This window comes from Histoplasma capsulatum, genomic scaffold (assembly GCF_000149585.1).
Source record: "Histoplasma capsulatum NAm1 scaffold_5 genomic scaffold, whole genome shotgun sequence".
NCBI classification, from domain to species: domain Eukaryota; kingdom Fungi; phylum Ascomycota; class Eurotiomycetes; order Onygenales; family Ajellomycetaceae; genus Histoplasma; species Histoplasma mississippiense.
The window spans coordinates 560,243-586,414 of record NW_001813978.1 but is presented as its reverse complement, the minus strand read 5'-3'; the positions used below and the strand labels follow the sequence as shown (position 1 = coordinate 586,414).

Genomic DNA, 26,172 nt, shown 5'->3' with positions numbered 1-26,172 from the left:
AGCAGTGTGGCACGGGTGCCTCCCGAGATACTCCTTCCGAGCAATACTTTTTCACGTCCTTGCATACCCCTATGTCCTTGTTTGCAATATCCTTACGCTTCTGCCCACTTTCCGCAGAAGCCAGGAAGCAATTCTATTCATTACTTACCCGCTATCTTCACCGTCCTGGCTGGCATTCCTTCTAACATACATGCCTATCTGGGTTCTATCTGTGGGTTTGTTGGGAGGCACTAAACTATTCTGGCTGGTTCCCTATTCCCCTCGACGTTTTCTAGTTTTTATGGCGTTTTATCTCGTTTTCTTTTCTTTTTGAAATCGATCAATCGTCCCCCTTCCACCAATTGCCACTCTGATGGCGTTGTCAAGCCTCGGTTACCTTTTACAGAACCCAGCTGGAAATACCTCTCCGTACTCCTCCTCTCCTCTACAGCGTCATGCATCCAATTCCCTATTGGAAATAACATTCCTCATATTGGCATGGTATCGTTTATTGCCTCCTGGAGAAGCAATGTTGACAGAGAGGATTTACCACCCTTCCCTTCTCACGTCCTCCCAACCCTTACCGCTAACTTCTTCGCTGGCCCCATCCTTTTTGATTGGACCACCCTCCCCATCAAACAACTTCATTACTGCTTTGTATTTCCTCTCTGATCTTTCTTTGCATAGCCTTTTAGATTGACATATTCTTAGTAGATAGATATATATCTAAAGAGAACGGGCGCGCTCATAACGTTATACTTACGGATGGCGAAAAAAGTAGCGATTTTTCTCCGCCTTTCCGCTACTCGTTGTGTAGCGTGAATATAAAAGGCTGGGCTGGTTTTTATCGCTGCACACAAAATCCATTATAAACAATTTTTTTTTTTTTTTTTTTTTTTTTTTTTTTTTTAGAATAATAACAGCCTATTTTTGTCCCATCATCATAGCTTTACATTCAAAACACTTTTTTTTTTTTTTTTTTTTTAGGTTTTTTTTTTTTCACCAAATCTCTTCCCTTGTTTTCTTTCATCACCTGCTTTTTTGCTCATTATTGTTTTTGATTTCACTTATTGATGTAGCTAAGCTATCATTGACCATCATCCCATCATCCCATCATCCCATCATCCCATCATCCCATCATCCCATCATCCCATCATTCCATCATCCCATCATGTTGATCAACCCAACTTCATGATAAAATTACCATCCCATTATTGGATTATCAATAAAAAATTATGATTCCATTGATCAATTCATCAATTTTCCATAAAATGTGCAAAATAGTTCCATCTACCTACCCACCAGGCTGTTGTAGCAGGTGGGTGATGTGTGTATAGTAAAAATATAAGTGGGATCACAGCTTTGAACACTAGAAACACTCTGTCAGTCATACTTTAGACTACATATGTATAATGTGTACGTACAGCACATTTATACATCCTAGTACTCATTCTTTATTGTTGCTGTAATAGGCGGCGCAGTGCAAGTAAGGTTTTTTAAGGTTAATGTTCTACCACTATCCTCACTACACACAGACCACCTCTTACCACCCCCATTCACTACTCATTATTATATCAGAAGTGGGGTTTGTTTATTACTATTGCCACAATTTCTCTCACAATCCTTTGAAAATATTATGAAAAATGTTTTGAGAAATAGTAATTCAAAACATTGAAAACAATATAAGACATGGTTGTAACTATATGACAAATTGGAAAATAGTAACAAATCAGGAGCGATATATATATAAATAATTGAAGATTCCACGAGGACAGAAAAAGGATAAAACTTTGAGCCACATCCATGCATCATATATCATCAAATAATAAAAGAAAACGCAATCCTTAAGAAAGTAAAAGAGCGTATAGATGATGGAAAGATGTAATCACATGATAAACTTAGTATATAGAAAAGAAATATGAGTGAAACAGAGGGAGACTAGACCAACAGAAAAATAAATCAAAACATTTATCTACTCTTGCAGCATTCAGTAAAGGCATAAACGTAGATGAATATTGGAATTCAAAGTCACCCACTGAATAGTGTATTGAAATGACTTGAAAAATAAAAAAGAGTTAAAAAGCAGATTTAAAATTCAAAACCATAAAGCCAAAATGGAGATGCGCACTTCTGTCCACTGCCCAACCAAAGGCAACAAAACAAAAAACAAGAAAACGGAAGGGCGCTTTTTGAAAAGTTAAAATAAATGAAAAGGGAGAAAGAAGAAACAAGGACGAATAAGAGGAAGGGGGAATGAACAAATTTAATGAGGAATATGGTAAACAAGCGGAGGAGAGTATGTATAAATGGAAAGCCCTAAGACGTAGCAAGAATGGGCAAAAGGCACAGAAAAAATGAAAACAAACATATCGAATATAAAAAGCAAACGGTTGGTTGGGCAAGTGGGAAACAGACGCGATGGTATCAGATATAGTAAATCACATTAATCCACCTTCGGCAAAATAGGACATGAAGGAAAAGAGGGTTGGAAGGAAGTGATGAGACATGAAAATGAAGATGAAGATGAGAGTAAAATAGCAAGGAAGTGAAAAAGATGAGACGGAACGGTCACTATGCAAAACCCAAAACCCCTCTCCCCCACTCCCCGCCTCCCCAAAAAACAAAATAAATAAAAAATAAGAATTAAATCATAACATCAATCAACAATATTTTTGAATAAAATTGAAAATTCATGACGGAGAAATGTCATTATGCCGGTGATGGGACGTGGGCGAGTGAGGAAAGAAACAAACCGGTTGAGCTCACGGCAATGAATAGAGTTGGGACGGTGAATCAGGGCGAATCAAAGGCCGCAATGAGTTTTTGGGTCCGTCAATTCGAAGCTATGAACCTCAGGGACTTGGAGCTTGAGTCGCTGGTGGTAGGATTTCCCCCACTGAACATTGAGCCCAAATTGAAGGATGACGCGCCCAGTAAGAATACGGGTTGGCATTGAGATAGACGGATTGACTAATTGGCGGGTGAAGTGAAAGATCTTGTCCGATAGGTGAAGAGGGGAACAAATTAACGTCGGAAATAGCTTCTTCGGTCAGCAGAGGTTTTTTGGATCCCGATAGGAGGAAGCTCTTGTAAAATGCGTCATGAATTGGTAGTTGGAATAAAGATAGGCAGAAGGAGCAAATGCCACAGGGACATCACTCGGGAGTGTTCGTGACAAACACGATCCAACACAGTTACTGTAAAAATAGAGTGATCTCCCTCCCAAGTCACGAGGAAACGTCGAGAAAGTTAAATTTATTCATATATTCACAACAGAGTCTGCTGTGATGGCGGAAAGAATACATGTCCATGAAAATCCAACTAGTCGGAGAAGGCCACCCGCGATCGAACGACTTTCCAGCTAAATATAGAAAAGGTTCACAAAATCGAGAAGTTTCACGTGAGAGGTATCCAAATTCGTTCTGGGAACGAGGTGGAAAACCTAAATTTTAAAATCTGAGACGGTGGTTTTGGTGGAAACGAGCCCTTTCACAAACTCATAGTTAGCCATTCCCATTCCTGGCTCCCTCCTTGTTGAGCACCAGCAGCAAGACTGTGATGGGCGGGGTTGGCAGCAGCTGGTGGCTGGGTCGCAAGCGGAGCACCGGGTTTCGGTTTGCTTAATGAGGTCAAAGGTTTGCTAACTCTGTCTGTCGCATTACGCATTTCTGCCTCCTGGGGGCCCTGGAATCCAGCAGGTGCTTTATCTAATCGGCGAGTACGCTTGGATGTAACCTGGACGGGTGCTCGTACCTGGGCGAGGCTGGTAGCTAACGAAGTTGACGTCGTCTTTGGAGGTGCCGCAGCGATAGGCACAACACCGGTCTTCGTCAACCCCGAGTAGCTTGAAGGAGCACATGATGGTGTTAAACCACTATTATTAGGCGCTGCCGTAGAAGGGGAGTGATCCGATTCACCAGGACTTCTACTGAGCATGGCCGTTGCTGACGGCGCTTGTTGTACGGAGGTCTTCCGTGACACTTTTTTGGCGGAACGCGCTGATGCAACACCAACTGGGAGATTATTGCCGCTTCCTCGGTTGCGCTTTTTTATGATATCTGTTTTCAGTGACAATGGGCGGACAACACCATGTAGCTTTAGAAATAAACCGCAAGCATTGCACAAGGGCTGCCCTTCAGGGTTTCTTCGCCATAAGGGTGTTGTCTGCGTGAAACAGTTCGTACAGGTGGTGGGTACACCAGACGGCTCATTCTGTTTGATGGGCCCTGGGCTTGCAGGCCTCGAAGGGGCTGCGCTGCTGAATCCCGATCTTGGAGGAGAATTTGGAGTAGTATGGGGTTGACTGCTGATGCCTTGGTGGAGGAGCTGCGCCGTGTTGGGAGTTGAAATTGTCCGAGGGATCTTTTGCCTTCTTGGATCATGGTCTCTGTTACGGATTTCACTCACTGAGGCCGCAGAACCGTGAGTGCGAGCCAAACTTCCACTGGCCCAGTCGCGCTCGGAATCTGCAATCTCTGTTCCCCCGATTGTGACATGTTTTCTATGGCCTTGGAAGCTGTTTGGCATGGAGTTAAACTGTTTAGTCATAGGCGACTCCCACTGCGAGCTCGAATTATTAGGATTAATGGCGGTATCATCAACAGCACCACAATCGGGCTGAATTGCCATGGATCGGTCGGGGAACGGATTCCCATCCTCCTCATTATCAGAGTCCGCACCAAATGTAAACATGTTTACGACGCTTGTTAAGTTTCTAGGCTGCCCCAATGGACCAGATGAGAAGTCACCACTCGGTAGGACCCCTGTAGGATCCAGAGGCTGGTGCTGCATTGGGAAGCTTGGCGATGAAAGGTTCGAGTGGTCAGAGGTTCTAATTGCGTTGAAAATAGACTCATTAGTAGTGTGATAGGTATGGTTAGACTGCGAGGATCCAGTAAAGGCTGAGGATCCGCGAAAGCTGGTTATTGAATGGTTTGTCCTGAGGTCGATCTGATTTTGCTCTAAATACATCATACGTTCGTTATCAAAGACTGGTTGCGGCGTTGAGGCGGTGGATTGATATCCAGACTGCGGTGGCGAATAGAAGTCGGTTGAGTTGAGGGACGAACCCATTGGAGTGTGCGAATAAACAGATTGGAAAGGCCCGCTAGCGACCAATGGAGAGTCAGAGGGGGAGAATGGGTAATGTTGTTGGAAAGGACTTGTGGAGGGAAGAATCGAATTGTCACGAGGCTGAAATGTTTCTAAGCTGTAAGGGATGGCTGGAGAAGTGTGGTAGTTAAGTGGATAGGCCGAGTGATGTTGATCGAGAGTGTAGTCAGCCATATGAGCATCAAAATCCGGTTCGTGGGGTATAATGAGACCGGTAATGGGAGGCACCTGAGGAGATGCTTCAGCGGGTCGTTTCCGTGTCTGATTTCGAAAGAGACGTTAGCAGGAAACATAATTTCAAAAGCAATCAAGCGGAGCTATTCAAGAGAGTACATACATTTCTCTCGTCAACACTAGTTTTGCGAACACGGCGCTGCACATACCCAAATTCATCATTCCGTCGATGATGTTGAGGTGGGTGGGGAAATGAAGCAGGTATGAGGTTGTCTGACATAGGGCTTTGCTGGGATTTACATGTTTTGATCGGGATAGCGGATGCCACTGCATGACTTGACCTCGCCGCCTCGGCAGGCGAGGGCGGAGACAAACCGGAGGCGGAATCTATGGGCGATGGCGCAGTGAAATCGTCAATATTCATTGGTTCTGATTCAGCAAAAGTGCAATTCCCATCGATGGACTGTCGAAGCCTCGCTATACCACTGGGGCCAGCAGCAGATTTTAATATCTGTTTGTCTTCTCTATTTTATCATCTATGGTCAGTGACGGCACCATTTTAACGAAGTAAATGTAAGCGGGTGGGAATATAAGTCAAAAGTAAACAAAATCATGCAGGGAAGCATATTCTTCTACGTTTGGGGAAGAACAGTATCGACACATACTGCAGAGGTTTCGAGTTGTCCAAGTTGCGTGTCTTTTCAGACATATTTGCTTCATCACGCTCCCTCTTCTTCCTCAAGTTCATCGCCATCATGCGCCAGGTCAGATTTTCCATGCGCTCCTGGTTAGGCAATTGGGACTTTGTGCGGCTATAAAGCTTCCATATCTGAGTCGCGAGTGGATCCTGCTTTTGCAATTCGTCCGTATTCTCATACCCGCCGCCGGGTGTGCCATTTTTCCAGTACGGAAACACCGATTCGCGCAGCAGTCCCCCGCCAACAACACGATCGTGGAGCGACAGTTCCTGAGGTGTGTCTTTGGAGAACCACGGCTCCCTAGAGTCATTCTGCGGTGCGGTGATTTTCCCAAGGCCCAAGGAGGGAGGAGAGGCAAGGCCGACACTGGATTTGTCATGGAACTGAGCAGTGGAGCTAGCAGGTTGGTTTTCGGCTGGGATTAAGGAAGCAGCGGTGACAACAGTGGTGGTGGTTTCTTGTGGCGATACAGTGGATGATGAGGTCGTGGTAGTTGACAGATCTGATCTGGACGAGAAAGCCGCCAGATAAGCTGCTGCATGGACCACACGCTTTCGTTCCTGCCCAGACGTCGATGACATGGCCGAACGCCCTGTTTCCTTTGAGGATGCTGTCACTAGTGGGTGGTCGGGAGGGTGAAATTTCATGGCGACGACGGGGTCAACGAAGTCGATGATGATGTTGACGGAGGGGGAAACGGTGAAGAAACGAAGACGAGGACGGCGAGACGGGAGGAAATGTGGTCTTGCAACCCGTTTCTCCCGCTATAAATTGTTGAAATATTGGTTGTGCAGCACCGGCCGAGTCATCGATTGAGAACGTGGGGCTTTGCTGGGCAAGGCGAGCCTGCCGGGTGCAGAGCAAGGACTTCTGCAAAGTTTCTAGACTAGACCTCGAGTTTGCGGGGGGAGGGGGCGCAAAAGAAAAGGAAAAAGGGGAAAAGAGGGCAAAGAATTGCCAGCACGCTCGGTGATTGTTGTGAGAATGATCGCTGCTGGTGGTCTTGTCGCAACTTCGCCCGTCCGGCCTCCAAAGTGGCTGAGATGAGGTTTGGTAAGTAATTGAGGAATACGGGGTGTTACCACGGATGTATTGCCGCAACGCCTTGGCCCGATGTCGCTGGTCATGGTGCTTGTTTTCACGTTACATCCTGTATGTATCTCCCACGAAGGATCTAGATATATTTACATCCGGACAAATTGTCAACGGCAATGTGTTCTCCGTGCAGGGAAATGGCATGGCGATCTCAGCCAGCAGAGAGACGACATCCCGTAAGGACCAATATGGATATTCAACAGGAGAAAGTAGTAACTTATTGTTCTTTTCCCATACCACATCGAGTAATGTAGACCTGCTCTGAGAAGAATGTTCTGTTTCGACTCTTCATTGCTACATGGCTTCTATCTATCCGTGCAGTTACGCATCGAGCAGACGTCAGTGGGCCGATGTATGTCCTGTACAGCACTCCGTACTGCACTCCGTACATGTTCATACAAAGTTATATCCACCACTTCTGATGTTACCCGACCACAGCGGTCAACCACCCCCCAATACCGCCGTATGAGGAATGGTTGGCGCTGAGACGCAGGTTGGAAACAGACACTCGAATCTGTCGTTCTGTGAGCTGTGAGAGGACGGTTCATCCACTGATGCAACCATGATCACCCACGTCATAATCTGCGGCATGGCTTTACCAAAGCACGCTATCCCAGACCAGAGAAACGCCACGATGCATCCGGGCAAAGGCGCTGAGCATGTGTTTATCTTGGCAACATCCGAGCGGCAGAACGGTGTTGAGATATCCTCCTCTCGTCTGTCAAATTGTCAATTGACAATTTGATCGAGGGGTTGAAATTCAGGATGTTTGAGTGGGGATTCGGAATATATGTACATGTACAGTACATGCATCCAGAACAATATAGAACTTCCCTCCCTTAGCCTCTGACAACACAATATTTGTGGGATAGGGAATCGGAGGATCAATCATCAACAACAATATTTCTCTCCTGTGGGGCCTGTGGGATGGGAGGAGGCCAGTTCTAGAATTCCTTTTTGAGTTTTGAGTTTCGAGTTTTGAAGTTTTGACCTTATTTTTCTAACAAGGACCTAGGAAATGAAAAGGGACAAGTGAAAATTCAACTGACGGTTTAGTAGAGAGCGTAGTACACTGTAGATAGTACCTCTCCTATGCCATTTCGCAGCTGCTACGGCCGGGTGGAGCGATGTTCGACTTTACAGAGAAATAAATTCATCAAGAAGAGAAAGAAAGCTGGATGGATCTTAAAGCACATTCAAATACTATCAACCATCGCCAAAACAAATATGTCATCAAATATGTCATCAATCTTTTATGTAGTAGTTGTTGATAGAGGTAGAAAGAGAAAGGTTGGTTCATTGTAGCTCTCTCGCAGACGCAGCAGCTTTTAGTAGTATTTATCTAGGCTACTGGGGCAAAAGAGCTCAGTGCCACCAGCGCCGTTCGGGGACGAACTGTTCAATCCAATCCATCCAATAACTGTTTGGCCTGATGTTAGACGCCGTTAGATGCAATACCCAATCTAAACGACCTGTGATTCAGCGGTGTTGCCGCCCAAGTTATCCCACTCGTCGACAGGAGACAATACCTGGCTACATGGCTAGGACGAATTATGAACCGTGACACTGCCTTACCCTCCAGGTCAACTCTGCCAGGGAGCAGGCCCGCAATTTCGCGAGGCTGGACAAAGCATGAAACGGGGCATCATCCGGAACCCGATCGCTGCAGTTCAGGCTCCCTTCTCGATCTTCCTAGCGAATTACACCTGCAGCTCATGTCATGGCTCGACTTCCGCGATATACAAATGCTGCGCGCCACAAACAGGTACTTTTGGCATCTTCCATCAGACACACAGATCGCCCGTATTAGACGCGACTATGTGGCTGATCTTGTTAGCGCCGAGATGAAAGAAGTTGCTGAATCCGCAGCCAACGCTGTATCGACACAAGCCCCTAATGATACTTGTGGCGATGACGCCTCACAGCGCTTAACGTGTTACAGCTGTCTCCGTCATCTTCCCATATACTCCTTCTCTCGCACTCAAACGACCCGACGTCGTGGAAAGGGGCATGCAGATGCCTCCAAACGCTTTTGTGTCGATTGTGCACTGCGGCTCCATAAATGGGAGCCTGGAATCTCTCTCTCTTTTTCATGGGGGGACGCTGTCTATTGTCGACGATGTCGCGGTTTAGTGCCTCTACGTAATACTCCCGCTGAATGGGCCGGGACTCTTGGGCTGTGTGAGGGTTGTCAGGCCGTGTTGGGAATCCCAGATTGGCGTCAACATGAAGGAGAGGGAACTCGGGGATTTTGGTATGGGGCGAAAGCGTTACTAGATCGGAACTTTGCGGAACAAAGGAAGGGAACGCATAGCGAAAGGGTGGATATGTGGGAGACGCTTAGGGCGGAAATTGCGAGCTTGAGGCTTTCAGAGAAATTGGAGGTGTAGCTGGTTCGAGATATATGATATTACACTCTCAATTTCGCACAACTCCAGCATACAGTTGGCCCCGCGTGAAATGCTGTACACCACTTTGGATCTTCCCTCGAAGGTATAGCCTGGCTATCATTCGCTTCCACTATGCCAATTTGGCTATTATACTTCCCTGAGACCTAGCTCCTGGGATTTGCGCCAACCAGAGCTTCGACAAGAGCCAGATAGGCCTTTAGTTTCTCCTAATTCACACATCACCGCATCCTTACGACAGCAGTGTTCGTGTGCTCATCAAGATGTCCATATTTTGGATGATAATATGCAGCCGTAGCCATCGCAGCTAACCGTCGCCTATGCAGAATTCAATCAAGTTACCACAGATATTACCACCGACCCATGTCACATATACTATTATATGTGTGTGTATACCCAACTGATCATCAAGAAGATGAAAAAAAAAAAAAAAAAAAAAAAAAAAAAAAAAAAAAAAACTCCAAATGCCTACTGCTCGATGTCGCCAAAAGATAAACTCAAACTGTCAAAATATCAATCAACAAACGGTGCATATTCCCATCTCATCTCCTCCGTCAACCCCATCTGCGTCAACCTCCCCTGGTCCCAAAACACGTATCCCCATTTCCTATTATAATAGTTATGCATCTGGCACAGATATTTCGAATTCTTCTTATGCAACCACTCCCAACCTAAATTTGCCCTTGACCAATCTGCATCAGAAATAAGCTTCTCTGAACGCTCGATAATGGGCCAGAAATAACCCGTGACACTCGGGTTCAAGGCACGAGTTAGGAAAAACGAAGCGTTTGTTGAGTGGCTCTCAATTACCCAGGTTGCTGGATTAACCATACGCTGTTGCGAAATTTTCATTGTTTTGTTTCCGTTTGTGCCTGTTTTGACCTTCGCCTTCATAACTGGACAGGGCTTTACTTGATCTGAAAGGTGGAACCACTGCCAGAGAAATTCGAGGCCTCGAGTCAAATATTGTTCTCGCTGGTCGTCAACAGCGAGGTCAAAATCGACATCTGGAAAATGTATCCCTTCCCGTTAGCTCAGAGATACCACCCATGACAGCGAAAGAACATACCATCTTCCAAGTCTGGTCCGCCAATACCGACTCCAATACCACTGGCTCTGCCTCTTATTCGGCTTCTAACTCTAGCCCGATTCGCCGCGCGCTCCTGGCCATCGATTACGCTCTTATTCGAAGAACGGTTCGTCTCCGGGCGGCTCGTGAGATAGATTTGGTACATGTAGTTCCTGATACAGTGGATTTCTTCCACCTCCCACGGTGGTAAAGACTTGAGGAAGGTGATGTAATAGTTCGGATCGTTCATATGCCAGACCGTGTGCATGAATCCTAGCATTTCGACTCGGTACAGAGCCCGGCGGATACGGTATGATTCAGCCTCGGAGAGTGGGAAGATCTCATCACCGCCACCGGTGCCGGTGCCGTTCTCATATCTTTTCCCCGTAAAGGGGTTGAGCCTCAAACAAGACATCGAAAAGTCTTCTGATATCGCGTGTACAATAAAATGCTGTCGAACGACAACAAGAAGTTCGTCCAGCGACAACGCACAAAACTGAGCTGATAGCCCATTGTCTTTTGAATACGTAAAGTTCACGCCATTGACGCTCCTGTTTTTTATTTCCTCCTTAATTCCTCTTTCAACATCTGCATCTGTGCCGACATTCTTCTTCATATCACGGCCGTCGCCAACAGAGTTCCGAAAAAAGCAACATAATTCATCATATATATTCAGAAAACTTTTTGCGAAACCCAAGATCCCCACCTCCTCCGTTCCTTTCAGAGACCCGCGATCGGACGACCGGCGCAACACCGGTAGAGAAGCCACCTCTGCGAGGATGGCGAGCGGCGTCGTCCGGGTCAGTAAACGGGCCAAAATCCGTCTACGGTCAAACTGGTAGATGCTATGGAAACCGGGAGACGCCTTGACCACATCGCGCAGCGATTCGAGGTCCGGCAGTAGGCACAATATTTCAATTTTGATCTCTGCAGGGAGATATTCTATTGATGTGCGTTTGGGTAATGAAGGGTGCGATGTGGAAAGGGTTGATTCCATGGTATTTTCATAGGCTTGTCCCAATCGCCTGCGTTCTTCCTCGGTCGGGGATTGCAGTAAAAGTGATTGATGGTGGTGTTTTCGGGAAATAGCTTTATGATGTTCATTTTCCTGAAAAATCTTCCTCGTTTGGAATACCCGGGAGCGTTAAGTAGGTGGATATAGCAGTAGATTTCCTCGAGGCCTTTGTCTTTGATACAGAGCGCATCATCTCTCTTTATCGAGCCACTTGAAACAATCAAGGTAATGGAGATAATCCTATTCACCTTCAAGATCCATTGTGATTAACCTTCTTTGTTTTGCTGAGTTTGAGACTTGGGTTGTGCCTCGACGGAAACCTGAGGAACAAGAAAAAAAAAAAAAAAAAAAAAAAAAAGCATACAAAGACTTGTTTAAGTCAGTATCATGAGTGTCAGCCATCACTCGAACATGCGATTTTTATATATAACCCCAAACGATCTATTAGACGTTGTGCTCTTTGATCTTTTGAACTAATTTCTGATTTTTGCTTTCTCCATCCATGCCTCGCCTCCATGAGATGCTCCCTCGAAATATATATATAATTTGTAGGAGGAACGGCGTAGAGTCTAGTAACTGGGTTGCAACCAAGAAGCTCGCAACACAAAGTTGAAGCAAACCATTCAACTCGAATCCAAGGCTGTCGAGCTCCCAAATTTGAAATGTAAGCCCCGGGGCAGTAAAGCCCGTTGAACGGCCTTCTTGCCTAGGGATTGCAGGTTGAGTTTGGTAACTAATAAAGAAAGGCCTTAATTAACGTTTGTCTTCAGCACGCGAAAAATTTCTTAGATTCTGCTATTGCCTTGACATGCTTCATTTACTGTCAGGGGCGCGGAGGGAAGCCTGTTATATATAGGTGATGTGAGCCGCCCTTCTGAACTCTGGTCACTACATTAGCCAATTCTACAAGTTCACGTTGTAAATTGTCACGATTACGATTCCCTTGCCTCGGATAGTAACCAAAGCTCTCCAGCTCCCGCTTCTATTAATACAATATCACCGTTTCATTGTTCCACATAATTGATATAGATTGGGGATAAACTGGGGGATTTTCATATCTTACGGAAGTCATGAAGGCAGACACGCAGTACCACCGATAAACAGAATATGCTATGTGTATTCACTTCATCGTTGGTGTGACTAGAATTAAGGAGGTTCAAGAAGGAAAAACGTGAGTGAGAATATAAGAAGGTAAAAACCGACATACCTCAAGTTCGATAGCTCATTTGCACGCGTTACTATTTGCGACAACTCCTGGTTGAACCATGCCCACGCACGGGATATATAACATACAAGCCTCCCTTCCCCGTCCTTCTTTTGTTTATCACCTTCCTTACCTCGTCCATCTTACCTTAGTTAACTATAGCATTTCACTCGCTGACAAACGCCTTCACACACGCTTCTCAGGAAATAAGTGAGCTGAGCATGCTAGGGAAAATGAATAAAGGCAGCCCGTGTATGCCACTCATTCGTCTCAGAAATGATCAATGTCGACCGCTTAGTTCAGCCGTTGCCACCCGAATAACGACGGGAACATCCGCCGCCCTCGCCTCTCGAATACAGCAGGCCACACAAGTCTGCCCTACTCGGCCCACCACTGCATCTACACCAACCATTGCACACCACGATCTGGCGAAAAGCTCTTTATGTTCACTGCCGCGCGCATCGACGACATACGTATGCTTCCATTGCGACCCTTCCAGTTTAGGGTTAGTCGCAAGCGGAGGGTAATTTACAGGGAGCGAAGAAGTATGAGCTTCCAGATGGTTTGGGGTTGTTGGCAGGCGTGGGGTTGAGGGCAATGTGTGGATCGGGATATAGCTGTATGGGAACGATGCCGTGTGAAGTAGGTGGCCCGGGAGGCGCAGGCGGGGCGTTGGCTTGCTTTTCCTAGAGGTCCTGTTTTTCTCAAGTCCGATGTAGTTTGTTTCCTTCTTAGTAAATGAGCTGTTGGTGCACTGATGAGAGGCATCACGCTATTCGTAACCGGAGGACAGAACGCTACCGTACGGCGGGAGACAGGGAAACGCGGAAACGAAGGACACGTTATACTTTATGCTCATGAATACTTGGCTCGGGCCGGACAAGCCACGTGTGAGTGTAAACGCTAGAGTGGCGGTAGCCTTGAGAGGGCGTGCGGTGACAGAAGGGTGTTGAGAGTGCTGTAAGGACAAAATAGTGTTCTCATACAGCACTTGTGTATCCTGACTTGGGCCAGCGTTAGCCTCATCAAGCGGTAATGAGAACGCCATTGCTGTTAGATCACCCTCGGTCCCCAGAGGTGACGAGTCAAGAAGAACACTTTTTCCTTGATTTATACGTGCCTGAGTGTGGGTCTTAGTGATGTCTATTGTCTCAATCTCCAGCCATCCATCGCTCAGGGGTGATCTCGCATCATCAAGTGGAATAATAGTCGTACTAATCCAGCCCATGCAGATTGTAGAGGCATCAAGGCTGGCAAGAATGCGACCAATAACGCATGCTTTGCTCCACCAACTTTGGCCTTTATATACGAAGGCTCCATGAAGGTTAGCAATGGGACCGAGCCTTGATATTGCATCGTGATCATTCTCTAGTATAGCGGACATCAATATATCATATATGGTTTCGCCAGGCATGATCAGCCCAGTCAACCACGTACGAGACATCCATCCTCCCACGTAGTTGGAACTGTCACGAGCAGATGAAGGACAGGAATGGAGGCGGCACAATTTTAAAGAGTGGCTTTTGCGATACATTTCACATTTCCCTGGCAGCTTAATGTTGTCTGACAGAGGCACAGTGCTCATCGGCGAAACAAACATGTGGTTGAAATTAGAAGGCTGCAAGAGGGCAAACTCCAACTTCTCCCTCATATAATGCTTCATATTTTCGATGTCTGGCCATTTCAGAAGTTCTGCAAAGACCAGCAGGGCTTCTAGCTGTTGCCACGGGTACCGTGGCAAGAGTGCACATACCCAGGGCGAATCGAGGTCATGAGGCTCCTGAACTTTTGGCACGGAAACTATTGAATGGGTTTTCTTGGGCAAATCATTCAGGGACCGTTTGCCTGGCAATTGGTGAGACGCCTGTGGCCAATAGTGGAAGGAGATGTTTTCGAAAATTCGACGGCAGAAGGTTAACCCCCAGTCCAGCGTATCTGATCGCAAACTATTCATTACGGAAACATCCCGTGGCGTGATAGGCAAATCCTTGGACTGGCTATAGATCCCAATTTTCGCCGCCGCAGCATCAGCGCGGAATAAAACCTCCGCGGATAAAACAACCTGTAATAAAAGCCACTTCCGTTGGAGTGCTGTGCCTGAATACTGTCTGTCTGAGGCGTTTTGCAGGCAATCACTGTCTTGATGAGGAGGAAGCTCCCAGAGGATTTGACCTGCACGAACCCTCCATTTCATCAAACTAAAGTCTACCCAGGCACCCTTAAGATTGAGCACTTGTATCAACGTGCTGATCTGAAACCGAAAGCTATCGGGATGTTCTGCGTGTACCGCGTTTGGTGGGGGATATAGAAACGTGCTGAAAAGCTGACGGTGGAGGCCTGCAACGCTCTCTTCATCAAGCAGGGTTACAGACTTTCCTTGGAGAGTGATTTGATCTTGCACACCCGATAAAGTCTGGAGCCTCTGTGTAATAGTCTTCATAGAGAGATCGCGCACGCCAATGCGTTTCCACGCCGAAGGTCCTGCTGCCACTAATTTCAAACGGTCAAAGGTAACATTTAAGTTGTAGTCGGAGTATGGATCATCCTTCCCACGGGGCGCCGGTGTGATTTGCAAGTGTTTATCGAGCAGGCGTGGTGACAACAGCCGCTGCTCGGACCTGGGTCCATACACAATTGGTAGCTCCATGAAATTATGGAATCCAATGCAGCCATCCTCATTTGCTCTCGAGGACAACATGTTTGGAACCTCGAACACGCCAATATCAAACGAGGGCCGTCTGCAACCGCTCTTTTCAGTTAGGGCATCCGGATATATTTGTATTCCTCCACCACCTGGGGAAACCGGGATGTGAGCATGGAGTGTTGACAATGTGAAAGAAGGGTGCTCTAATGCCTTCTGATCGTCGAGATGCTGAATTCTCAGATCATTATCCCATGGGAAAACCACATGAGGATACCACCGTTTGAGCCCCTTCTCCAGAAGAAAGTGCGGTGTTCCGGAGAAGATATATTTCAGTTGATGTTCAGACAGGGAGTGCGGGGAACCCTGAAGCTCATTTAGATGGGTTGCCGATTGGTAGGCCTCCTGGATCTCACCGGGAACACCCATTTTCGGAGCAGATGAAGTTGGCGCGGAAACCCTGTGAGGATTTCTGGCAAACATGGGCGAGGGTGAGTATCCATAGGATACTGTATGTTTTCGGGTCTCCTTATGATCAACCCCGTTAGCTCCTTTTCTCATAGGCTCCAGACGGAATCGAGTGGGGTGCGATTCACGTTGTTTGGGGTTTCATCCTCATGCGAATGGTGATGCCCGAAAAGTCCCAAGATGGAATATTTTACTCCAGGCCTTGGGTGACCGGCTCCATTTGCATCCGCACTCACAGCCTTTTTATGCTGATTCAAGCGCATATCCGAAGAAGAGCCAAGCAGGGTCCGAGTAAAGCCCTGAAGGGTAGTGACCCCGAAGCAGAGACATTACATAGGCTCTTGGAGTAACAGATAAAAGTACTAGTAATAGGAGGCAGTAAAGACTCCTGGCTAAAGCCATACTAGCTATTGTGTCTTATGACATCGACGTGGGGAGATGGAGGAACCGTGGAGTAAACTATCCTTAGTTACGCGTTTGTTGAAGCTGTGAAGCATCGTCCATCGTCAGTCAACGAGTGAGTTAGTTAACTAGTTACCCGCCACCGGGGGGTGGTGGGCTTAGATAAGCGTGGTATCGACCCTTCTCGACTTCGACATTCTCGATTCTGGCGACAGTTAAAATTCTCCTTATCCATGCCAGAAAATAAACACATTGGAATGACGTATCCATTTTCCGCTAAACAATCGATCCCGCTGGCCGTCCGGGTGTTACCTCGATTATACTCTGGTGGCTGGTGAGGAGCATTTATCAAGTTTCGTATCTTGACGGTCTGCCTACCTCGAGTAACTAGTACTTACTGGCGCAGCCGAAACGGCTGAGATCTATCGCCAACACGTAACAGGTTGATAAGAAGGCTGAAGTCGTACATGCAGCTGCGTGCACAGGCTTGTTGATGGATTTTGAGTCCCTGTCATCTGAATTGGTTGATCTCTACAGGTCCTTCAGCCGCTGGGTATCCATGCATTGCGCATGAAAATTACTTTTTCATGTAGAACATGCTTTCTTCAATGAGGGCAGGATCTTATTTATCCATTTGATTTCCAGCAGCGGCCGTGGAGTTGTTCCGTATGTATGTACAGCACATGTATGATGCCATGAAGCCGTGTTTTGCCGTCTGCAAGTATTAAGTAACGGCTTAAATTAACTATCTAGCTAATCAGCTATACGAAGTATCATCCTCTTAATTGAAATGGAGTCCGTCATGGGGAGGGACAGTATGTTGTATAGATATGTCTCCTCTCCGCCCACTCATCAACTACCTACCAGGGTTGAGATCAGAATCCTCGGGCCCACAAGATCTCTACAGTGGATATGGAATAATAATGCCTTCTTCCTTTACCGACTAGCCAAGGGCGCGTCTTGTATCATCTCCTGTGCATCAAGATGCATAGGACTAGATAAAAATAGCAAGTACAATGGTCTCGAAGCTTGTGTAGATGAAATTTGTTCAACAGAAAGAGAATAATATGTGCGTAGTTACATCAAACGAGCACTCAAAGAAATAATTGCAAAGTCGTTTCGTAAAATTTAACTAACACGTCAAAGGAAGACACTGAAAAAAGAACCGAGCAGAGCCTTGAGTTGAATCAATTGACCCATTCGCCAACCAACTCCTTGCCGCAAGATTTTAACCAAGATCCGCTTGTATCATCATTTCTATGTATTTCTAGTTCTTACTAGTGGCAAAAGCATCGTTCCGCATGATAATGTGATCCCATGCCTAATTTCACGACTGATAGGGTCAACTGTTTCAGCGAAGCAAAGCAAGAGTATAGCATCCCTGGCAGAGCTAATAACGATAGGCAAAACTAAAAAAAAGTAAAATGGCAAGAGTTGATCTGTTGTCATCGATTCTGCTAAACGACCCCATAGATATTCCAATATTACACCTGCAGAGGAGGTGGTGGTTTCGTTCAATATTGACTCGGCCCAAAACATTCCGTGCTTATATCGGGTTAGATCCCCAAAGTTCGGTTGACGCCTCGGTCTTTTGAGGATCGTCTTGCTATTTCCAGGTAGATTTCTACTGCGCACAAGGGCTTTTGGTTCCACACCTCGGTACAGGACATGGTGAAAGCCGGAGGAGGGCAATCGGCACACGGCTTTTCATAGCCGTATCAATTGCTTCGAAGCCTGCTGGTATGCTGAGCGACTTGGTTGGTGGCCATTGGCTAAAATAAAGGTATGTGTCGTAATATGGGCGCCTCACCAGCCGCTTTCGCACTGGAGTGATTGTGGTCACCCATGAGAAATTAACCTGGCTGTTGACTTGCTGGAGGACCAAGTTGCCAAATAGTTGACTCCAGTGACTAACTAGTTAAGTGCCATGATGGACGAGGGCAGCCAAGATGTAACTACCACCTGCCAGTGATGATGAGTTGGCTTCCTTTCTTTGCCCCAGAAAAAAATAAATAGCTGACGGAGCTCGTCTGCCCATCTTCCTCCTCACTTTTCTTCGTCTTAGCCGTTCTTCGTCCTCTCACGTCTTTTGATATATCTCAACCACTCCCCTTCTGAAAAAAGAAACCAAATCAGACAGTCACCACTGCCACACGGGGTGTTTTCGGTCGAGGTGAGTTTTTTCCGCTTTGTTTCCTTCCGAGTATTTCTTTGATTGGGGGTCCCATTCAAGCTTCCTGCGCCGCCGAACACAGCCCAACAAGTACCACACTGGCGGGTGCCTGAGGCGCGGAGTGTACATGTACAGGGCGTGGTTTCGGCTCGAAACTTCTGGGTGTCCACTGCAACTGTGGCTTGGCCGCCTCCTGCTTAGGTCATCCTCCTATTTAACTATTTACCGTCGAACCGATGTCGCCGCAAGCCCAGCTTCATCCTCCTCCTCTCCCTCTTCCTCACCATCTTGCCCTTCGTCCCTTGATACTGATATCCACCGCCCCATTTCCTATATCACCACCTTGTTTGCTCCCTAATTGCTCTGTGTGAGCTCTATCCTGACAACTGCTTGGTTCTCTCAGAAATTATCATCTCCGCAACTCCCAATACGAACACGCTTGCCGGCGGGTTCTTGAAACTGCCATCGATAGCTCCTACCAGCGTTGTATCATCCCTCTATCATTTGATTTTACCCTACCAATCTATCCTTTAGGCTTACAGCTTCCGGGTGTAAGTATGGTCCCTTTAGCTCCAGTTTCGACATCTGTCTCAAAATGGCACGCTAATGGACAATGACTCAATAGCTCTCCGAGAGTCCCGAAAATCTCAGTCTTACTTATCCTCACTGTCATTATCTCTTCCTTGGATATAAAAGAAAGCGCGAGAACAACTCCCGCTCTCCCTCCTTGGAATTCACATAAGCGGATATAAGGCTATAACAAGACCACTACTATCCCGCAGCAAAATAACTTTAAACGATAAGGAGAAATGGCACCATCAAGAAAGCCACGCTGCAACTTCAAGGACTGCAAGGAGCTCGCCCAGCGCATCGTCGGTGACTGTGGTTTCTGCAACGGCCACTTCTGCGGCAAACATCGCATGCTAGAATCCCACGCCTGTAGTGGCCTAGAGGACTGCAAGAAGGAAAGCCATGAACGCAATGCGGAGCGGCTGAACGCGGAGCGAACTACAGTTATCAAAGGCGTATGATACCGGGAGGAGTGTTTGGTTGCCTTCGTGTCCGCTTCGATTTTTGGATATAGATCATCATGAGCCTTTTTGGTCTTTTTTTTATTCCGGTCTTTTGTCTTTGTATTGTCTTATTTCTTTTTCTCTGCTTAGGCAAGCAACATCTTGGCTGGGTTAGCCATTACATTACCAGGTTTTCTCTTAATCTGTGATAATCTTCCGTGTTGATGGTGTTAGAATACTCCTCTCCGACGGTGGCTTGGAGTTGCGTTGACACAAGAGAATATGGAGGACGAGTCTTTGAGTCTGCGTGGAACCTTGGGGGAAATAAAAGGAGGAGAGAAAAAAATTGAAAAACAAAAAAAAATAAATAAATAAAAAGTCTCAAGTGGGAGTAGGTGGAAGCGGCAAGATACTATTCGATTCCCTTGAATGTTTCGCCGAAGACGTCCGTCCTGAAAACCCAACATTGCCCAATCCGTTCCCTTCTTCACGCTCGATACAAACTCCCGCATATTACCATTGTCGTCAACAAACAAGCCTATATTTATTATTCCTTCTCATCCACTTCCACTTTCAGGCTCTATCGTCCCTGGTACTCACCTACGCCCGCGACTGTTGTATGCTTTGTCTGTCCCTGCCCTTTTTTTTGCTTTCACATAAATCCAATGCATGGCGTCACGGTAGCCGCTCGAATATTTTAATCCCTCCGAATTGATTCCATTTTCCATCTATTCTGGCGTGGTTTTCTCTTTCCTTTTTCCTTCTCACTTTCAAAGGATTTCGCGCCGCACGACCTCGTGTTATTTTTATTTTTATTTTTATTTTTATTTTTTTATCAACCAACTACTACAAAGAAATATATCTAGCTAGACATTTGGTTTTTCGTTTTCATCCATAACATTTGGGGATAAATACACCAACGACGAAACTACCCCTTACCAAGAAAGCCACACGAACCATCCCAATTCCACAGTTGTGCGTTTGCATATCATAAAACATTGTTCGGGTAGCTAACAACCAACAAAGAAGAAAAGAAAAGAAAAAGGTGAGTCCAGATAATGAAAACGATAAAAGACCGCAAGGTAAAAAGAAATCCAAGCACCCCGATGCTAGGATAGACAAAACGAACAACGCCTGTTTCCGACGCCTAATGAACATATCATGCCTTGAGTATTTGTCGGATCAAGACAGTTGGTAAAGTAAAGGGTAGTCACAGGTGTTGACGTAGGGAGGAAGGAGATTTCAACCATGGACCGCAGGAGATAATGGGCCGGAAGGTCAGAAGGCGGCGGGGGAGCAAGCAACAGGACTCCCGCCGATGCACGGCAGAATATACAAGGGGATCTCCCGGTTCCCGGGCATGCCACTCACAATCAAGGACATGAAACGAGGTCTTGTTTTGGATCGTTTGTTAAGACGAAGTGCAATACTGGTGTAAATGTGTATCCGCCAACTGAGCAGTGGTTAACCCGGTCCGATTCGGGGCCTGTGGGAAGTGGAAATGGGGGAGTTAGCCAGTGAGTTTGCAAGTAGCTGGGCACCTCACGAGGTCTCCGGGAGCGAAGAATAAGCCCGGGGCCGGGTGGAAGGGGAGGGTTTGTGGAATTGCATCGAACGTACATGTCATGATGCTCGCTCAGATTACTGAGATACCTGTTCAACTCCTCCACGCGCTCCTTATGTGTCTTGAAGCCTTCGCGCTTGAGGCGTTCGTCGAGCTGTGGGGGATCAGGGAGAAGGAAGGAAGTGGAGTTAGCTGAGCCGTGTCGAATAAATGGAGCAGAAAATAACAAATAAATCACCGCAAAAAAAAAAAAAAAAAAAAAAAAAAAAACATACCCTCTTCCGTCTCGCCTCCTCATACCTTCTCTCCGCCTCCGTCTTGTTCACCACAGCCTTGTCGAAACCCTCACTCACACCTCGACTTCGACTCCGACTTCGACTCCGACTCCCATCCCAATCCCCATCCGACCTCACCGCACCCTCCCCTTCACCGCTTTTCATCCGCATCCCATCCGCTCCTTCATCACGACTCCCATTGGGCCCCTCATTCGCGCCCTCCTTGACCTTTCCTCTCTCCTTCTCCTTCTTCCGCTTCTTGTTCCCCTTCTTCCCAACCCGCCCCTCAAGCACCGGCGCGCCCTTGATCTTCAGCTTCCCGCCGCCGCTGACGTACTCGTTTGCGGGCGCCATTTTCGGGGGCCTGCTGTACTGTTGTCCGTGAAGACGAGGAGGCTATCTACCAAGCATGAGTACTGCCGTAAACCATCGTTGGGAATATTCCTTGTGTGGAAGTCTGTGCGCTCAATGATCGATGACTTGTTTCATTTCTTCCGCCTTGCGGTGAAATGGCGCGGGTTTCTGTTGGTCCAACCTTGGAACAACAAGCCCTGCCCCACGTGACCCACTCAGATCCATATTGGTGCCGCTAGTCCGTAATAGGTAGCCTACGGCCAACCAATCGTTAATTAACTATGCCAGCCATTTGATTTCCCCCGTCTCTGTTCGAGGAAGAATTCATGGGCAAATTTTATGGCCAGTAGGTTCCATCCAGTATCTGCTTATCTGATAGATGGCTGTTCGTATTTTAAGATTTATAAGAACAAAAAAACATTTATCATATTTCCATACATGGTTCTCTAATAAACATGGATGGCATGGCATGACAACCCCAAAGAAAAGGAACGCCATTCTCATAATGATACACAAAATCATTCGTTAAGTTTTTTTAATCAAAAGGGATAGGTCGCAGCGTAGACCCACCATTTCTTTTCCGCACTTCTTCCCCAGCAGCAACTGCACTTGGGACTTTGATACCACAGCAATCACCCCAATAATCCGTCCCCCCCTTGGAATAATCATGCTTATGACCATGACCATTCCCGAGTCTATCATCCGATGCCTGCCCCGAATCATCCTTCCTCTCCCCCATTCCCGGCACAGCCGGAATCAGCCCGCCAAACATGAAGTGCTGCATAATCGGCAATTTCCCCAGAACCTCCTTGACAAACATCTTCTTCATCCCTGCCTCGACCTTCTGCCAGTTTTTGGCGCCGGAGATATCGTCCAGCATGGGGCTGTGCCAGCGCAGGCCCTTGACAGTTTTAACACTGTCGACCCATCGGACCTGCTCCAGATATATCCAGTCATCCCCTTCTTCGTCCAAGATGGCCTTATTATGGATGCCTAGCGGTGTGATATAAGGGTGGCGGACGAGCTGTGCAGCACCAAACATGAAGGGCAGGAAATGGTAGTCGTCCAGCCCCCACACGCCATGCGAGCCGGCAGGCTCAAGGTAATAGGTCGCCTGGATCCGGCGCAGGAGATACATGTACCGGACGAAGACTCGGAGTACGAGGACTGGGAAGTCGTCGCGCTCGAGGAGGCCGAGCTGGTACAGGCAGAGCAGCCACATGACGAAATTCAACTCGTGGCCGGAGCCGTAATCGAGGCGGTCGCGGGAGCCCAGTGAGTTCACTAGATATTTCGATAGCTCGTCCACTGCTGCGGACATTGTTGCATCATCATCATCACCACCACCATCGTCATGATCATGACCGCCGTCGGTGGTGCTGATTATATCTTGCTGCCAGAGTGGGCTCTGGGCTGCTACGTCATCGAAGAGCGAGCGGAAGGCGGGATTGCCAAATCGGGAGCCATTCTGGTCGAGGGACGGGTTCTTCTCGACAAGGGCTTCTATGGAGGCGAGTACGTTGAGGATTTTAACGATGATGGGGGAGGAGGGTTGCTTTTTGATGGCGGATAAGGGCTTGAACCTAACGCTGTCGGACAGGTTGAAGATAAACGCGAGGATTAAGTTATATGTAGGCGAGGACAAGAACGCTTCATGGTCTCCACTGGATAGTATTCGGGGCACTGGATGTGTGTACTTGATGGAGTCTCGACTTGGCGGTTCGGGTAGCTCAGGAGTCTCAGGCGGGGGTTCTTGGGCTGTTTGGGTGGATCTCTGGCGACCCTTGCCTGCAGGTCTGGAGAGCCTTTTTGAGAGATCTACTATTGAGGCTGCAGGGGAGGCCGTGTGTAACTGCTGTGAGGTCGAAGATGCCATGATAACATTTTGTTGGAGGTTATCATCATAAAGCGTAACAACGTCACAGCGTAGCAGTGTCGTCGCGCAAAATGTATGTCGCAACCAGTTGGTGACTAAGCAGAACCCCCGCCACATGGCTAGATTCGATTGGGACTAGCGTTGCTTGTCGATAACTCAAATTCCTTCATCGAATCCTGGATATGACGGAGGTTGATGAAAGGACGTCACGTGATCGGGGGTCACATGATGATGCTCATCCTGTAAATAGCAATATCGCCACTCAGTGGCCCAACAACCTCCTTTCCCTTCCTCAAGGATTAGAATAGCCATCAATGCCATACAGTACTTGCAGCCAGCCATCTCCCAGAGCTTTCTCCCTGGTATAATACTTCGCATACTAACAGTTGAACGCACGAACGACGCTCGAAATGAGACCCCGGCCGGGGCCTCTGCGGGAGAAAGCCAGGTTAAGTGGCACATGCAGCTCGGTAGCGAATAATAATGTGGCTCCTGGATCAAAGTATTCGAGCATCATTGGAGAATGCTCCCTCTTCCGTCCATTCCCCGCTACCCGCTCTTCTTTTCTAAATCTGTGGTTGACGCGGTGGGAAAGCTGGTATCCCGTAGTTGAAATCTCATAATTACTGCACCAAGCCACATGCTCGCTCATTGTTGCACCACCTTGAACCGAAGTCTGTGTGATGCTCATATCGGGCTGTGGAACCATTGAGCCGTGGATGTCAGCCGAACAGGCGCCCATACGAGTGCCGTCTCCGATGCTCACAGCTCTCTCTCTCTCTGCAGTAAGAACAACAAGTATAGCAGCGATCCCGATGGATGCTCCAAGTCTCTTTCTCGTCTCTCTTCACTAATGTGACGGTGCGGAACGTAGTCTGTAAATGTAACCCACGTAGTTTTCTGGGGTCGTCCTCATCGTAGTGGAACAAGGGCTTCTTCTCCGTCGAAGATGTTTTGTTGCTGGTTTAGATGCTGGGCTTGCATTAGCCGGATGGCCAAGCTTCGTGTTCTCACCAATGAAACTTGTTTCTACGGAGTATGCTTCGATCAATCTGCAGCTCCCAAATCCTCCAAGAGACAAACGCAGTCAAACTATTGGGACAAGAAGTCCCAAGGGAACGGAGGTAAGACTCAAGCATTTCCACTTGGCACCCACAACAGTGGCTGACCTGCGTCCCCCTCTGTTTCTCGAGAGCTCGATCTCCTTTGCTCACCTCTCTCTCATATACCTCCCTTGGCGCATTCTTCGCCTGGGTTATGAAACACTAGGCATCTTCGCTCGCGCGAACAACAATGACTTCCGCAACAAAACGGCAGAGCCAAGAGAGCGCATACGAGAGATCGCTGAGCACCATCTCCGACTCCCTCGCCTCCTCTCGCTCGTCTCATCGTTCCATCCGTCAAGCGGCTTCTGCCGCTACTCCTGCTCCCAACGAGGATACCCCGATCGCTACATCCAATGGCCGGGGGACTGAGAGGAATTACCGATCAACTGAATGTGTAGACGGTGATGGCTGTGCTGGGGGAGATTATCTGCAACATCCTGCGCAACATCAACAGCCGCAACAGAAAGCATCCAGCGACAGACATGACCATGGACTCGATGGGCAAGGGTCAAGCACTGGACAATGGACAGGGGGCATATCTCGCAAGTATAAGCGGATAGTGGAGAAATACGGTAGTGTGGAGCTGGAGAATAAGGGGAGCGTCGCAAGAGATCATTTAGCACTTGGTGAATATCTATATCCTATCCATCCCATCACCTTCTCCCGTCTCGTTGAGCCGCCAGACTCCGGAGCCCGCTCCGTCAAGAATAAAAGAAGAATATCTCTACTAACCAAGTTCCCAAAACCGGCACAGAGCGCACATTCCTCGCCTGGCTCCGCACATCTCTCGCCTTCGCCTCCATCGGCATCGCAGTCACCCAGCTCTTCCGCCTAAACAGCTCCATCACGGAATCAAACGCCCGCCACCTGTTCGACCCGTCGCAAACACAACAACAACAGCAGCAGCAGCAGCAGCAGCAGCAGCAGCAGCAACAAGCCCCATCACCCTTTTCCACAAACAACCTCCTCTCCCCCGAACACCAACGCATTCCCCCCCATCACCTCCCCTCCAGCCTCCTCTCCAACGACCAAATCATAACCACCAACGAGATCCTCCAGCAGATCCAAAGCGGCAATCGCCTCCGCAGCCTCGGCAAGCCGCTCGGCGCCACATTCCTCTGCATCGCCATCGTCGTGCTCCTCATCGGCTTCCACAGATACTTCGAGGGCCAGTATTGGGTGATCCGCGGCAAGTTCCCCGCGAGCAGGGGCAGCGTTGCCGTCGTCGCGTTCATCGCCGGGTCGCTGATGGTGAGCTGTCTTGTGGTCATCCTGACGATATCGCACGGCGCGCTGGAGCGTTGAAGAATCGGCGTGGTGCATTGATGTATGTTTTTGATTTGTCCTTTTTTTTTTTTTTTTTTTTTTTTTTTTCCAAGTTAATTCCGTTATGGATGGATGGATGGATGCAATGGATTCTTTTTTAAAACCGCGCTGTGGGTGTGGATTACCAGATGGAAACTTGGCAGTTGTACTGTATATTATTATCGGGATGGCATTTTGCGGCTACATTAGTTATACCCGTCTGAGCCGCGGATGATATGTG

The 26,172-nt window shown here is 47.6% G+C and overlaps 9 protein-coding genes across 9 annotated transcripts; 4 read left to right on the top strand and 5 right to left on the bottom strand.

The window, feature by feature from the left end:
• Nucleotides 1-525: 525 nt before the first annotated feature.
• On the bottom strand, nucleotides 526-1,191 carry HCAG_05033 (predicted protein; the record flags this gene model as incomplete). The annotated part of the gene is made up of 3 exons (XM_001539516.1): nucleotides 526-667; nucleotides 743-829; nucleotides 1,184-1,191. The coding sequence occupies 3 exons, from the start codon at nucleotides 1,189-1,191 to the stop codon at nucleotides 526-528; spliced, it is 237 nt and encodes a 78-aa protein (XP_001539566.1).
• Nucleotides 1,192-2,671: 1,480 nt separating this feature from the next.
• On the top strand, nucleotides 2,672-3,072 carry HCAG_05032 (predicted protein; the record flags this gene model as incomplete). Its single annotated transcript, XM_001539515.1, has 2 exons — nucleotides 2,672-2,912; nucleotides 2,987-3,072. 2 exons carry the CDS (start codon nucleotides 2,672-2,674, stop codon nucleotides 3,070-3,072), a joined length of 327 nt encoding a protein of 108 aa, XP_001539565.1.
• A 396-nt stretch (nucleotides 3,073-3,468) lies between these two features.
• Nucleotides 3,469-6,610, bottom strand: HCAG_05031 (hypothetical protein; the record flags this gene model as incomplete). The annotated part of the gene is made up of 6 exons (XM_001539514.1): nucleotides 3,469-3,686; nucleotides 3,733-3,853; nucleotides 4,387-4,940; nucleotides 5,049-5,352; nucleotides 5,429-5,789; nucleotides 5,931-6,610. The coding sequence occupies 6 exons, from the start codon at nucleotides 6,608-6,610 to the stop codon at nucleotides 3,469-3,471; spliced, it is 2,238 nt and encodes a 745-aa protein (XP_001539564.1).
• Nucleotides 6,611-8,611: 2,001 nt separating this feature from the next.
• HCAG_05030 (predicted protein) lies at nucleotides 8,612-9,448 on the top strand (the record flags this gene model as incomplete). The annotated part of the gene is made up of 1 exon (XM_001539513.1): nucleotides 8,612-9,448. The coding sequence occupies one exon, from the start codon at nucleotides 8,612-8,614 to the stop codon at nucleotides 9,446-9,448; it is 837 nt and encodes a 278-aa protein (XP_001539563.1).
• Nucleotides 9,449-13,526: 4,078 nt separating this feature from the next.
• On the bottom strand, nucleotides 13,527-16,734 carry HCAG_05029 (predicted protein; the record flags this gene model as incomplete). The annotated part of the gene is made up of 5 exons (XM_001539512.1): nucleotides 13,527-14,053; nucleotides 14,192-15,904; nucleotides 16,324-16,349; nucleotides 16,402-16,470; nucleotides 16,664-16,734. 5 exons carry the CDS (start codon nucleotides 16,732-16,734, stop codon nucleotides 13,527-13,529), a joined length of 2,406 nt encoding a protein of 801 aa, XP_001539562.1.
• Nucleotides 16,735-19,247: 2,513 nt separating this feature from the next.
• HCAG_05028 (conserved hypothetical protein) lies at nucleotides 19,248-19,676 on the top strand (the record flags this gene model as incomplete). The annotated part of the gene is made up of 2 exons (XM_001539511.1): nucleotides 19,248-19,463; nucleotides 19,602-19,676. 2 exons carry the CDS (start codon nucleotides 19,248-19,250, stop codon nucleotides 19,674-19,676), a joined length of 291 nt encoding a protein of 96 aa, XP_001539561.1.
• A 1,239-nt stretch (nucleotides 19,677-20,915) lies between these two features.
• On the bottom strand, nucleotides 20,916-21,644 carry HCAG_05027 (predicted protein; the record flags this gene model as incomplete). Its single annotated transcript, XM_001539510.1, has 3 exons — nucleotides 20,916-20,937; nucleotides 21,072-21,169; nucleotides 21,291-21,644. The coding sequence occupies 3 exons, from the start codon at nucleotides 21,642-21,644 to the stop codon at nucleotides 20,916-20,918; spliced, it is 474 nt and encodes a 157-aa protein (XP_001539560.1).
• Nucleotides 21,645-22,179: 535 nt separating this feature from the next.
• Nucleotides 22,180-23,520, bottom strand: HCAG_05026 (conserved hypothetical protein; the record flags this gene model as incomplete). The annotated part of the gene is made up of 1 exon (XM_001539509.1): nucleotides 22,180-23,520. The coding sequence occupies one exon, from the start codon at nucleotides 23,518-23,520 to the stop codon at nucleotides 22,180-22,182; it is 1,341 nt and encodes a 446-aa protein (XP_001539559.1).
• A 1,293-nt stretch (nucleotides 23,521-24,813) lies between these two features.
• On the top strand, nucleotides 24,814-25,931 carry HCAG_05025 (predicted protein; the record flags this gene model as incomplete). The annotated part of the gene is made up of 2 exons (XM_001539508.1): nucleotides 24,814-25,252; nucleotides 25,381-25,931. The coding sequence occupies 2 exons, from the start codon at nucleotides 24,814-24,816 to the stop codon at nucleotides 25,929-25,931; spliced, it is 990 nt and encodes a 329-aa protein (XP_001539558.1).
• Nucleotides 25,932-26,172: the final 241 nt, after the last annotated feature.